The 13,517-nt window shown below is 38.6% G+C and overlaps 1 protein-coding gene across 1 annotated transcript in view; it reads left to right on the forward strand.

Annotated features, from left to right (window-relative positions):
• The first annotated feature begins 7,518 nt into the window (after positions 1-7,518).
• TRPC7 (transient receptor potential cation channel subfamily C member 7) overlaps positions 7,519-13,517 on the forward strand; it is a 62,040-nt gene continuing 56,041 nt past the window's right edge. The window contains exons 1-2 of the mRNA XM_042826653.1: positions 7,519-7,592; positions 12,490-13,267. Of these exons, the coding sequence (XP_042682587.1) occupies positions 7,519-7,592; positions 12,490-13,267 (852 nt within the window). The remainder of the gene's footprint in view (positions 7,593-12,489; positions 13,268-13,517) is intronic.

Genomic DNA, 13,517 nt, shown 5'->3' on the forward strand with positions numbered 1-13,517 from the left:
TTTATTTAAAAATACATTATAATGTTGAGATTTTTACTTTTCCACTTTGAAATGGCCACATATTTACAGATTACATTCTAGAATCAGACTGAAAATATGTATAAAGTCATTTACTATCATAGAAATAGAACTATCTCCTTTGAAGTATAACTAATTATTTTTTTACCATCAGTATTTTTTCAATTATCTATTTTTTTTAGAATTCCTAAAATTTCCCATTGTGTTTTGGTTCTTACACAGAACAGTTTTATTTTTTTATTTTATTTTTTTTTTTTTTCCCCTTTCAAATATTGAGTATTTAAGTGACAGCTTATTCTCCTTTTCCAAGGCTCCTATTTCTGCTGTTCATTCTGTCCATATATTCTCATTACAGTGAATTAAAAATCAGTCATATGTTGTTGTTGGTTTTTTATGTGCAGTGTTTTAGGGCACAATCTTATCAATGCTCTCATCCATAGGGATGCTTATAAGGAAATAAATATGAGAAAATAGCTTGATTACTATGAATACTCTTAACAATAAACACACAACTGTATGCAATTTCATATACCATGAAGTTCTTTTCCCATAGGTAGTTATTTCATTTTCTAGAGTACAGGGAAATTTCTGCACTAACAGTTGTAAAAGTTTTTGACTGTGTAATTAAAATAAAATCCTGTTTCCTTGAAATTACACCAATTTACAATATGGTAAAGTGAGTAACAAGGAGATGAACAGAATGTTGTGAAAAATTGTGAAGCTCTGAATAGAAAATAGACTAATAGAAAAAATACCTCTATCTGGACACAGAATAAAGAAATTGTGATTTGGGGACAAATATTGTCTTGTTGATTCTCAGTTTCTATATGTTCTATGCTCAAGAAAAAAAACTTCTCTTGACTAAACGCTTCAAGATTTGTCTTGTTAAATGATATTTCTGGAGGGAATAAAATTTAACTGAAGTAGAAGTAATTTGGGAGACATCAGTGAAAATGTTGAGAAGGGACATCACTGTGAGTGTAAGGCATGTATTTTGGCTTTTAAATGCAATTAGAGTGGGATCCAGAATGAGAAGGTATTACGGGGAAAAAATGTCCATAGGGGTTGTCACCAAACACATTGTGGAATCACGCAGGAAGCATTGCATGAAATCTGATTAGAAAAGACAGTGGAGGGAAAGAATTCAGGAGGGAAATGGGAAGTGTTCAAGGCTAATTAATATATGCTCAAGTGAAAGAGTGGCCATCTGGCAACTCGCCCTTAACCCGTACCATGAGGAGAAAGGAAACAATGGAAAGGAAGAAAACTTGATCAGAAAAAAATCAACCCCTTAAAAATACAAATACTGCGAGTTCAGAAGGCTGTAGAAGCTTTGGTAAAGCTTGGGAAGAAACAGTGGAAGGGTAGATGATCTGAAAGGCAAGGTGTGGGTTGTGCAGGGTAAGGGTTAATGAGGTGTTTGTAAGTACATAGCTTTTCACAGACCTCCCTCCAGAAATCTGTAACAAAGCTTCAGCTGCTGTTGTAAGAAAGGAAAATGAATGGAAAGCTGTTGTGCTGCAGTGTTTCCAGACCCCTGACGTGATCCTGATCTACAGAATTGACAGGAATTCAGACTGAAAGGAGTTGGTGCCAGTAGCAAGGACAGCTCTACTGATATTTGTGAGAGCCACATGTGGCGTGTATCTGCATGGCTTTGAAAATGTGCTCAAAGTGGTACAGCGAACATGTGGGTTTGAGCAGGTGCTTAACATTAAACACACATCCAGTATTGTGTTAAATGAGAGCAAACAGATTGAAATTTAATTTGTTTTTAACACGTCTGAAGTTTGTGGAGTTTCAGCATCGCTGTTTGGTATGAAACAGCAGCAGTAAACTCAATTATGTGCTCATGAACTTCTACAAGCAACAGTAAGTAAATAGCAGGTAACATCTCACATAAAGAGCAGTCACTGCTGTTAAAATAATCATCAGAAAATACAGGTACAATGCTTTCTACAGCCATAACTACAAGATGCATGCAGAAGTATCAGTGTCTATGTTCTGACCTTGACAAAACCTGGTCATAACTTTTAAAACAAAATAAGTCTCGAATACAAAGAAGAGCACAGGTTACATTTATTGATAGCTTTTGAACTTGTGATTTTTTTTTTCTGTATTTTTAACTTCATTATGAGAATGAAGTTCTCTAAGAAATTCAATAATTTATTTGTATTCCAGGGATTCTTCTGATTCAAATGCTAACTCTCCCATTTTTCAACACATAATTTCTTTTTTTGACATGTAAGGCTCATATACTTTTAATGGGGAAAAATTGCACCAGATCTGATTATCATACAAACTGTTCTTGAGATAAAATGAGTTAAAAGAAAGGCAGTTGCCAGATCATCCTGTTGTTGGTAGTATCTTAAATCAACCCATCTTTCATTCCCTGGCTACACCTCTTAATACTGTTTATGATTATATTTATTTTAGGTAGTAGTAAAATGCTGGTAGTCTTAGTGAAGTTATCCTGGAGTAGTTAGATCAGCAATAGAAGTTTTTAGAAGATCACAATATGCCAGAGAGGGGAATATAACTATCTTGATCAGTTCACAGCTAGACAGAATGAGTAATCATAATGTATCCCAATTATGTTGTCTAATATGAGGGCCCATTTGGCACTTCTTTTTTTCTTCATATGCAAGGATATTATCATATTAGATGAGACCATATAGCCAATGGGGTTACTATTCATAGATAACCTTGTGAGCTGCCAGTGTCACAACCAACAGCTCTGGAAAATGGAAAATCTGTGATCTTATAAAAGCAACAACAAGGTGCAAAGCAGTGTTTGCCTCCTGTACCTGAGTCAAAGTTAGTTCAGCTGGGTACTGTTCCTGAAATAATTAGAAATATGTGATATACATATATGCAGTAACTTGAATTACACAAGACAGGCCTATATGCTGTTATCCAGTTAGTCTTGTACTTCTGCTTGCCCGTGTCTCTCACAGGATATAAGTGCTGGCTGGATTCAGCCCTTTCCTCCTTTCCCGCTTTTCCTGTTTTGGTTTCTCCAAAGCATAGTAGCTACTTCATTTATTCTGACTTTTTGGTTATTGCTTCAGTCCTGGGGAACAGGATCCATGGAATAAGAGGAACAACATTGGAACTCTACCAAAATCTGTTTATTCTGTTAACCCTTTTGCTCTATTGCTTATATTTTAGTTGTTTCACTGAGCTGGTTAGTGTGAAATGTTGATGCTTAATGTAATGCATGTCTTTGAAACAATAATCAAATCAAGATTTTTAGTAGTCTGTGGATAAAGGGACTTCATAATGAAAAGTGTTTATCAGTGGAAGCAGGAACACTTCTGACAAATCACTGCTGAACTTCATCTGCATCCTTGTTTTTTTTTACTTGATAAAGCAGTGAAAGTATTGAAGACTGGCAATGATTAACAGAAAGCAGAGACTATTGTGATGAATAATGGGAGAAATAGCAACTCTGAAAATGAATCTGAAGTTTAACATCATCATTTTTAAATCATGAGTTTTAACTCTCTTAGTTCCATTTCAATTAAGCTTTTTCCCCCAAATAATCTTTCTTCAGGTTTCTTTGCTGCTGTAGGGCAGCTGTCTAAAACATCAGGCTTAAAGAAAAGCTTCACCTTCATTTTAGGGCTTTCTCATGCAATTCTCTCTCTGCAATGTATCTGTGAACAAATTAATATTTGAGAACAAAGAATACCGAGGATAAGATTCAAAAAGTTTTCAAAACTGTACACCTTGAGAAGACATTGCAGTTGTCATAGTTCAGAAGCTGTTGAATTGTATCACAACTGATGTAACTACATAATTCCACATCTTACAGAATTGCACAATTGTTTCCAGATTTTTGTTCCTGTAGAGAAGCGTGTGTTTAATTGGCTGTGGAAAGATGCAACCTTTACTGTGTATTTTCTTCAGTGTTAAAGAGTGAGATGAAGAAAAGAGTTTCTCAATTCTTTCTAACAAGTCTCTCATTCTTAGCTCCAATGAGGTAAGTGCATTTTCTGATACAAGTACGACAATGCAAAGTATTGATGACGTGTAGGATAAAACCTTGTTTCATGTAATTCTTCTGTCACTAAGTCACTTATGAGAAAGGTTCTCTGTGACGTTGTAAGCTGATTTCCCAGCACACTTCTCATCTGAAATTGTTTCAGTAGCAAAATACAAAGCTAACAGTGCTTGTAGAAGTTTCGAACCATGCAAAAGGTTTCTTTTAAGATTTCTTAGTTTTGGTGGCTGTTTTTACTAATTCTGATGTGCTTTACCTTACACCTGCAACCACAGTTAAAATGTTCATCTTCTACTGAAAACAACAAACCATAGACTTTCTCAATCCCTTTTGTCTTTCACAAATAATTTTCACTCCCACTTTTTCCTTTCTCATGTGGTGATTTGACATCATTAACTGCAATTGGGTGTATTGTCAGTATTTTATCAGCTGCACCTTTTTGGGAGTGGGTAAGTTCTTGACTACTACGATTACTAAAAGGTCTTCCTGATATCTTTGAGTGCTAGATGCCTTTGAGGCTTAAGTATTTTATTTAGAAATTTTATTTAGTATTTTATTTAGAAAAATGATATGCATGAAAATATACGTAGTTGTATATAATATACTTTTTGTTGCAGTTGGAGCTAAAAAGATTCGGGAGACATAATTGCTGCTCTGCAGACACCTGAAGCAACATGCTAATTCCATACCTGATTTCTTGTTTGTTCCTGGATATGGACGGGAGAAAGTTTACCTGTGTTTAGTCAGATTAATCACATATTCAATCCTGAAACAAATGTTTTTAGATAACTTGACAGTATTGTCTACGAACAATAGGAATGAATAATGCTTTTTTTTTTTTTTCTCTGATCACAGCTTCTTATTTACCCAATTGAAAAACAAAACAAAACAAAAAAATAATGAATACCATGACCTTTTGCAAGTATTCCCAATTCTTGGAAAGACAATTTTCATAAAAGAATATGTCATTTCAGGTTGATTTCAACAGTGTAAGGGTATATCAGTGAATTCTCTCTCTTCCTTCTCCTCCCCCAACCCCAGATGTCTTTTCCAAAAGAATGCCATTCTCCTGTGAGCCCAGTAACATCCATGTTCTTCTCATTTGTTGCCCCATATGGACTTTTCTGACTTTCTCAGTGCAGTCCAAGAAGACATGTGGGGATATTTGTATTTAAATAAATAGGATCAGATGGGCAAGGGGACTGCATTGTAGGGGGAAGGACGGAGAAGGTCATGGGCTTGGAGAGATCTGTGTGGCTGGAGTTACATGGGAGGTGGTGAGAATAACTTGGTGGGTTGTCATGCAGAACACCTGCTCTTAGCACTCAGAGTGCAGAAGGGTTCACCGGGGATCTTGTGTGAAGTCTGTTCTGGTGACTCTCCTCTGACAACTAAGGGAGTCTGTTGATTTATATATATGTGTGTGTGTGGGTTTTTTTTGTTTTTCCTATCAGTTTCATTTCCCTCTCCTCCTTCCCTTTCCCACCACCATAAACACCCACACCCCTCTTCGGGCCACCCCCCGCGAGACGAGCCTTCCTAGGAAAAGCAGAAAACGATCTCAACCTGGACACGGCAGGCAGACAAGCAGAGGGGGCAGCACAGTCGGATGAGGCAGACGTGAATCCCGTGAAAGCCCCCCGCCCCGCTGGGCGGCCCGCAGGCAGCTCTGCCCTCCCCAGGAGGGCTCTTTTGCCACGCCTCCTTTGGGGCAGCCCTTGGTAGAGCTCGAGGGCACTTGCACAGCTCCGGACGAGAAAGGGGCGTGCTGAAAAACATCAAATCCACACCTACAGGAGGAGGACGGCGTGGAAAGGGAGGGAAGGAAGACGTGGAGGACAACGTAACTTACATGCCAAGGCTTTTCCTTAGGAAGCAAACCTCCTGCGATCCCGGGGAGCTCAGCCCCACTTGGAGATAAGGATGAGGAGCCGCCTCGACCGCGCAGCGCTCAGCTCCCGCCCCGTCCGGCACGGCTGAGAGCCGCTTCAGCACCACGGACAGCGCCAGCAGCGCCGCCATGGGGGGCCGCGCCCGCGCAGCACCGCGCAGCGCCCCGCGCCTCTGAGTGGAGCCGAGCCGGGCCGACGCGCACATGTAAGCTGCTGCGGAGCGGCGAGCAGCGGGTTCTGCTTCTTCCGGAGCCGATTCTCTTTTAGTCTGGCTCCAATACCAGTCAGTAGTTGTGCTCTAGGAAGTTTTGTTGGGAATGGAGGTGTCTCGGTGTAGCACAGTCTTCCACGAACCTGGGTCTGGGCTGGCATTGAGATGGGTGGGTGGCTATGAGTGCAAGCGGTTTGGCTTTCTACCCTTGGAATTTGTGAAAACTGCTGGGTTTTAGTGTACCTGTAAGGGTTTGCTGTTTGTTGCTGGATATATGGTTTGGAGCTACGTTGTTGTCTTCTCTTACAGTTGGGTGAATTTTTTTTTTAAGGGTTTGCTTGTCTTGGAGACAATTTGACCAAAACAAAAAGAGGGAAAATGACAGGTCTTAAAATTCAACATGGTATCATGTCTGTTTCAGCTTGCTGGGTCTGAGTGTCAGGAGACTTTTCGTGTTTTTTCTTATCTTGTTACAAATACCGAGTGAGCAAGTGGAAAGGGTGCAGCAACTGGGAAAAACAAAATACACTCAGAACTGAGATTTTCAGTTCTTTTCAGATGTTTTTCTTTTTCTTTTTTTTTTTCTTTTCTTTTTTTTTTTTTTTTTAAATAAAACTGTTTGAACAAATACAACAATACACTGCCCCCTGCTTGCACAATTAGAAAAAAAAATTCATTATTGTCATCAGTAGTAAAAATTTATGAATGAGAAGGTATTCCTCTGTTGTGTTCTGGGTGTGATCTCAGCTTCACTTTTGAAGTGCTTCAACAGAGAGAATGAATTAGTCCTAATTCAACAAGCTAGGTGTATTTCTTTATTTACAATAACAGATTCCTTTCATGGCAGTTCATCTGGTGGCCAAACGTGTTAATGAATGAACAGTTGGAGACGACGTCAGAGTAGAGCTGATTTTGAAATATCTCACAAGCATTCTGTAACAGCTTTGCAATAATCAGATGTTTTCAATACTATCTATGAAGGAGAAATAAGGAATGGGGAAAATAACCCTGAAAATATGTTATAAAGCAAGAGTAAATTGAATATAAGAACAAGATGATTATTTCACAGCCTCTTCTAGCATTAAAGACTCGTGTTGATGAGTTTTCTATGGAATGGGAAAGAACATGCTCATTCTTAAATTATGGGAAGGGGAAACAGCTAAGAAGCAGTGAATTTTTATCTATTTATTTTCTTTGTGTGTGTGTGGGGGGGGGGGGGAGGGGGAGGGAAGATATCTGGTAAAAGTCATATTCCATTTCCTTTTTCTCAAACCCCAGGGCAGAGCTACCTGCCTTAAACCAGGGAGGAGTTCAGGGAGGATATCAGAGTTTAGGTGCCAATAAAGATTCAGTGCTCTCTCAGTGTTTTTGGGATACTGGCCTGAGACCTTATGCTTTATGATAACAAGATTATGGAAGTTGGTGTGTATAATTCATCAACATCCTTTAATGACATGTATGACATGTAAGACCTGGTTTGTATGACTGAATGTATCTTACCATGCCATTTCTTACAGAGATTTCAGAAAGTGTGGATTTGCTATTTGCACCTGTATTTCCTCAAGGCCTCTTTTCAGAGATTGACCTTGAAATATCATTTTCCTTTATCTACGAGCAGTGGGAATGGTGGAGGAGGGGACATTTACTTCTGCAACTGCTTCGAAGGACTATTCTGCAAATGAATGAATTGCTCCAATATTTATTGGGCATGTACCACCTTCCTCCCCCACCACCACTGCATGAATAGAGTTGAAATATTCCATTAATTACTCCTGGATATTTCATATAGGACAGGAACCACATTGCTAACAGTGCTGTCATAGTCTAGCTATCTCAAGACTAAATTAAAAAAAAGGGCTTTTTTTGCATTTCGAAGGGTAGAAAGCTTAAGCATTATCTGCTGTTAATCAAAACCAGCCATACCAAATGATATTCAATATGCACAGTAAATCAGCAGTATATGAAAAATGGCATCTAAAACTTTTGATCTAAAGGATAATGTTCCAATTTAAGGTTAGATTTAGAGATTTATTTAAGATATTGGGAAAAAAAAGAGGATCTGAGAGAGATCTGGTAATAAACACCTATGCAGCATTTGAAACTCCAATGTAGCCTGTTGCATATATTAGAATATTTGAAGTTTGAGTTCAGTCTGTGGTTGTCCCCTGAAGTTGGAGTCCGCTTCAAAACATGCTATCATTTTTTACCATGAAGGTATAACACTTATTTTTGCTCAGAGCAATTTAATATACTCTTTAAAATTGATTAATTTCTTTATATCTATTTGTTTCTTGTCATAATCCTTAATAACCTTAATTTTTGTTCATGTTCCTAGCACGTCTCTAAACAATTTGGTTTTGTATGTGTGTGTGGAAGGAGTGTTCAGTACACAAAAATGGTCCATTTGATGCCTAAAATCCATGACCATTTTAAAGAGGCCTCAGGGATTCTGCAGCCTTTTTGTGCCCTGATTATTTTTTAAAAACATTGGTGTAAGTAGAAACTAAAATAAGAAGTAAATAAGAAACAAGAAGTAAACTGGCAGTTTCTGAGTCTCCTCAGGAACTAAAAAATTATGTTTTTAAAATGGTTTTCAGAAACTTAAAGTTCCTTTTCACCCTGGTGACGTCAATGTCTTATCAATGCCTACCCTCATGGTTGTTTTACTCAGTGTGATTCATAGTAATGGTTACTTATCCTAGATTTCTGTTGAAGTTTCAGGACAAAGAGAGCAGCTGAAAGAGTACAAGGGAGACTCCTGCAGCTTCTCTCCACCAAAAGGAAATCCAAAGAATAGCCAGTCATTAAGTTCCTAAAGCTGCTTTTCTAAATGCCCTGCTCAACATTTAGGGTTTTAGTCAGGTAAAAGCTGACATCACCTGAGATTTCCAGACTTACCTCAAACACAAATACGCATTGATTTCAACACCTATTCAAGATTCAAGTGTATCTACTCAAGTCGATACCATTCAACCTGTCCCATGTGCTTTCAAAGTTCTCTTTCAAAGTACCTTTGAAAATTTTCTCCAACCCTGAGCTCTAGGTGGTAGTCTGGCTGTTTCACAGTTGCTTTCACTATACAGGAACTTGCTGTATGGGACCAAAGGGTTGGCAGAAGACCCTGCATGGTGTAAATGGGAGCATTGTGAAAGGGAGGGTCAAGGAGACAACCCCTTTGCTAGGATATGCTCAAAATGAAGCAGCCCAGTTTCTTCTCTCTTTCCTCTGTCCCACACATCTGGCACTTAACCAGGTACGGAAATTTGGTTGTGAAAGAAAGATCTTCATCTTCAACAGTGTTTTCACTGACACCTCACTAAGAACAAGCCATGTTATGCCATGTTCCCATGTGAGGCACTGAGTGTCTCAGCTCCTAGTAACTTCACTGCAAGCTGCAAGGACCTACACTAAGCCACTTCAATTAGGAGCTGGGATATTCCCAGAAGATGATTTGTTAAAAGCTACATCACTACAGAAATGTTTTTTCTTCTGCTCTCACCACAGGAGTCCAGACATCTTATGGCTCCCTCAGCTGTATAAAGCTGGATGTACATTGCTGCAAGCAGTACATGGGCCCATTTCTTTTTCCCAGAACACTTTATCTCCAAAACACTGCATACACTGGCATTCTTTCCTAGAAAAATACAATATTTAATTGCAGTGCTTGATGAGCTTGATCACTAACTCTCTCAGTAAAATTGACATACAGAGACATTTCAGTACGAACCCCCTTTATACAGAAATGGAAAGATAAATGCAATCAATTTACAATTGCTTTTTAGTTTTTTTTTTTTTTTTTTTATTAGGAAGACATTACACACACAGTAAATATGATTACCCCTGAAACTGCCTGCATATGACTGAAAAGCAGAACAGAAAAATGTGCTGAGTACAGTCATGAGTTTATAGAAGGGTTGGGTTTTCAAGATTCTTTGATGATGCATAAATTACTCTTCACACTGCCACTTCTCTATCACGATTCAGTGATCGTGTCAAACATAATTACAACTTTCTTTTCAGAACAGGAGTTGATAGCTGAGCGTTCCTCATGAAATCGTTCAAAGTTAAAAGTATAATTTTTTATTCATCTCCTGCTCTCTATAAAGTGCAGTGGCAGAGATATTGATCTTCCGTGCTCATGCCCTATGACTAGAGGTCATAATTCATCTGAGGTGAAGCCCTCTGAATTATGGTGCCTTTTCCCCTTCCTCTAGGCAGTGCAGATTAACTCTGTGCTGCAGGGACAACCCTGTTGAACATGTATTATAAGCACAAGGTTGTATATTATTATTATTATTATTATTATTATTATTGAGCTTGTATTCTTTTCTGTTTCCTCTTTTTCTATATAATTTCTGTTGCTAGACACTGTATGAAACCAGTATAGTCTCTGAATTGAAGGAAATGAAATGAAGGTCCTTTTTTTGGCATCTTATTACGTATACAACAGACTGGTGTGAATTAGCTCTAGGCTAAACTCTAACCTCCTTTTTCAGGCCAAACTTCCAGTTGTCCAGTGATAGTATTATTGTAGTTTTGTGGGTTTTTTTCTGCCTCACCTGTCAGGAGAAAAAAAGCTGTATAAACATTTATATGTGTGTGTAGGTATATGTATATATCAAGAACGTAGTTGGACACTGAGCAGAATATCTAATACATTCCTCACTGCTAGAATTACTCCAAATTTCTGGGATGCTTCCAGTACTAACCATTAAAAATAACAACAAATGTATGTTTGCCAGTAATTTATTTGCCATACAACATTTTTAGAACATAAAAATAAATGCTTTTTGATGATCAGAAGAAGCCAGTGGAATTCCTCTTGCATGAAGCAGCTATTACAATTTTATTCTCCACTGTTCTATTTTTTGTCTTACTTCCTTTATTCTTTTCTCCTCCTGAAGAACATAATACTGAAGGCAACGTGTCTCCTGGCTCCTTTCCCTTTTGTCACTCATGACAGTACTTTCAAACTCCATTAGTAATTTTTCAGAGCAACACATGAACTTTTCATTGAGTGAAGGTCAAAACTGACTTGGAGAACAGATGGGGTGTGGAAAGATGAACCTTTGCCACCCACTGAGCGTTAACACCTGCTTATTTCTTACATCTGCCTGCTGCAGCTTACATGCTCCTGAAAATTTTACCCAAGTGAATTAGGACTTGCAATTGGATTGAGTGCAAATGGCATTTGTGAAAGTGGTTTTGTTTTTACCTTCTTAGTCATGCTTTGCATTCTTTGAAGGTGGAAATTAACTTCACGTGCTTGGAACCTAACAGAGGGACCGTGATTTTGTTGAAATGCTATTGCAGCAAAATGTAAAAAGGGCTACAGTAAGATGGTACTGAATGCTTCAAAAGCACGGGGAGATTTAGGATTTCTGCTGGTTTTATACAAGGGGGTGCTACTTCCTCTCTGAGCCCAGTTATACACAGCATAATTTTCTTTGGAGGTTCCAGAGAAGATGGCATAGAATAGTTTGGCTTCATCCAACCATCTCCAAGCGAAGGCATTTCAGCCACGTAATCAGTGGGGAAACTAATGACCCCTTCTCATCTGTTCCTTCCTTTGTCTTCTGTTGGTGGTCAAATATCTGCATCGTTGTTTTTCAACAGCAGCTCTCAGTAAGCTTCTTTCTCAGGGGTGATCCTGAAATGAGGGATTATACCTGTGTTTTACAAAACTGGTCTCTGGATTTGAGTACTTGTATTTAGAGTAGCTGCCAACTGTATTTCAACATGAAAATTAGACGGTCATTCATTAAACTACTCTAGATGAGGAAAGAGAAAAATGGTATTATGTAGCATGGAAACAAGCAGTGAATGAAAAGGTGGTTTTTTGTGCCAGCTGAAACTTAGCAGAATGCAATATATTTATTCCTGTTATTATATGTTATGATGTGTTCAAAACTAGATGCATATTTTTAAAGTTAATAGAATACAGTTTATTGGTCTGGTACAAGAGCTACTGATGTGCTGATCTTCTTTAGTTTACCTCAGTAAGAGTAATTAAGAGAAATACTTTGTTATGGGTACAGTTCCTAAACAAACAAGAAAAAATAATGTATTTGCACTGTTTTTTAAATGAACTTCTCAAACTAAGAATGTTCTTGGCATTATTGTTGAAATCCAGTGTGTTGTAGATCAGGAAAAAACTTGCCTGTTATCCAGAAGAAAATATTCTTTATTCCATAGGTATCCTAAATTATTTTAAATGCCTGGCTCAGAGCATACAGAGCCATCAAGATCAGATCATAACAATGCATTTCCAACTTTACTTCAAGTTACGTGGAGTTATGAATCTTCAAAAGCATGACTTATGTTCCTTTGCGCTGTTTTGTTTTTCTTTTTTTTTCCCCCAGGTTGAGAAACAGCAATTATAAAAACATGCATCGAAGGCACACAACCCTTCGGGAGAAGGGCCGCAGGCAGGCCATCCGGGGCCCAGCCTACATGTTCAATGAGAAGGGCACCAGTCTGACTGCAGAGGAGGAACGCTTTCTTGATTCTGCAGAATATGGCAACATTCCAGTCGTGCGAAAAATGCTGGAGGAGTCCAAAACCTTGAACTTTAATTGCGTTGATTACATGGGACAGAATGCCCTACAGTTAGCTGTAGGGAATGAGCATTTGGAAGTGACGGAGCTCCTCCTCAAAAAGGAGAATCTAGCTCGAGTTGGGGATGCGCTGTTGTTAGCCATCAGCAAAGGATACGTGCGCATAGTGGAAGCAATATTGAACCATCCCGCCTTTGCACAAGGGCAGCGTCTCACACTCAGTCCCCTTGAGCAGGAACTGAGAGATGACGATTTTTACGCCTACGATGAAGATGGAACTAGGTTTTCCCATGACATTACCCCTATCATACTTGCAGCCCACTGCCAGGAGTACGAAATTGTTCACATCTTACTTCTAAAAGGTGCACGGATTGAAAGGCCACATGACTATTTTTGCAAGTGCAATGAATGTATTGAGAAGCAGAGGAAAGACTCCTTTAGTCACTCTCGATCGAGAATGAATGCCTACAAAGGATTAGCCAGTGCTGCTTACTTGTCTCTTTCCAGCGAAGACCCCGTCCTTACTGCTTTAGAATTAAGCAATGAATTGGCCAGACTAGCCAACATTGAAACTGAATTTAAGGTAATTTACTTCCATGGCATTTTTCGTGGGTCAGATATGTTCAGTGTTCTTTCAGTGTGTATTTCACACATTTGATCAAGTAGTGGCTTTCACTCTTGGGGGGAGGAAACAGAAAGTGTAGAATCTGTCTATATGTGTTCACAACACACAGATCCAGATCAGTACACATTCTGCAGCTAATAAGTTTTTGGAACTGAATACTGCATATTGCATCAGTGCTGTCCTTACTGGGAATTTTTATATTGTACTC

The sequence above is a fragment of the Centrocercus urophasianus genome, unplaced genomic scaffold (genome assembly GCF_019232065.1).
Source record: "Centrocercus urophasianus isolate 14NV4802_14NV808 unplaced genomic scaffold, USGS_Curo_1.0 seq_26, whole genome shotgun sequence".
NCBI classification, from domain to species: domain Eukaryota; kingdom Metazoa; phylum Chordata; class Aves; order Galliformes; family Phasianidae; genus Centrocercus; species Centrocercus urophasianus.